The 997-nt window shown below is 39.5% G+C and overlaps 1 protein-coding gene across 1 annotated transcript in view; it reads right to left on the minus strand.

Annotated features, from left to right (window-relative positions):
* Nucleotides 1–347: 347 nt before the first annotated feature.
* Nucleotides 348–997, minus strand: part of LOC119591149 (glycine-rich RNA-binding protein 1-like) — a 3,246-nt gene continuing 2,596 nt past the window's right edge. The window contains exon 2 of the mRNA XM_037939860.1: nucleotides 348–596. Within this exon, the coding sequence (XP_037795788.1) occupies nucleotides 348–596 (249 nt within the window). The remainder of the gene's footprint in view (nucleotides 597–997) is intronic.

Here is a 997-nt window from a genome sequence, read left to right on the forward strand (position 1 = left end):
CGAAAAGAATTGGCCATCCTACCGTATCATCCCGCTTCTTAATGAGCATATTCCTGTGCGAAAATATCCCCTATGTCCACTTGGATATAGGACCAATTTCGATTAATCAACGTCATCGGTCTTATTGGTATCATTATTATCATTATCTGAAGTAATGTTACATTATTCTTCATTAATGCATTAGTTTCACTAGTTTCGTTATAGTCGAATATGAGCATTTAATACCATAAATGTATTAAAAGTGTTAAAATTTATGTCATACTGATGGTTTATTCTTTAATGATGTGAATTGATGGATAGATACACTGTAGCTTTTTAGCAAGGTGAATTATTACAATGGGAATTATTCATTTCCCGTATCCATAGCCACCGCCGTAGCCGCCACCATAGCCTCCTCCGCGACCGCCGCCATAACCACCACCATAGCCTCCACGACCGCCTCCGTAGCCGCCACCATAACCGCCTCCATAGCCTCCGTAGCCGCCACCATAACCGCCTCCATGGCCTCCACGGCTACCTCCGTAACCGCCTCCAGAGCCTCCCGCCAGGACACATGCCATCATGGCTGCCACCAACAGAAGTGCGACAGTGTATTTCTGAAATGTAAATGCATAGATAAGTTTACCTGGAAATCATACCTATAGAGACAGTAGACCTCGAGTTATATTATTAAAATACTGATAAAATATTTGGGAATGTCTTTCAAATATAGGTTTCATCTGGCTATATATTGAGTTTGAGTTTATATCTTAAGCATTTTATTGAGGTTATTTATAATGCCCGTAATTTGGTTTCAAAATGTACTTTAGAATCAATTATATTTTGGTTCCCAGAAGTGTAGCAAATTATACGATGTGATTTCCTTTTTCGCCTGACGTGTGGCTGATAATAATAAAGATGCAGAAAAGGGACATACTGATGGCAATAACAAGGAAACAATAGTTATAGTCACGAGGGTTCGATATTGATTATACTTGTAGGTTTGGTTGTAGCAGTG

This window comes from Penaeus monodon, chromosome 28 (assembly GCF_015228065.2).
Source record: "Penaeus monodon isolate SGIC_2016 chromosome 28, NSTDA_Pmon_1, whole genome shotgun sequence".
NCBI classification, from domain to species: Eukaryota; Metazoa; Arthropoda; class Malacostraca; order Decapoda; family Penaeidae; genus Penaeus; species Penaeus monodon.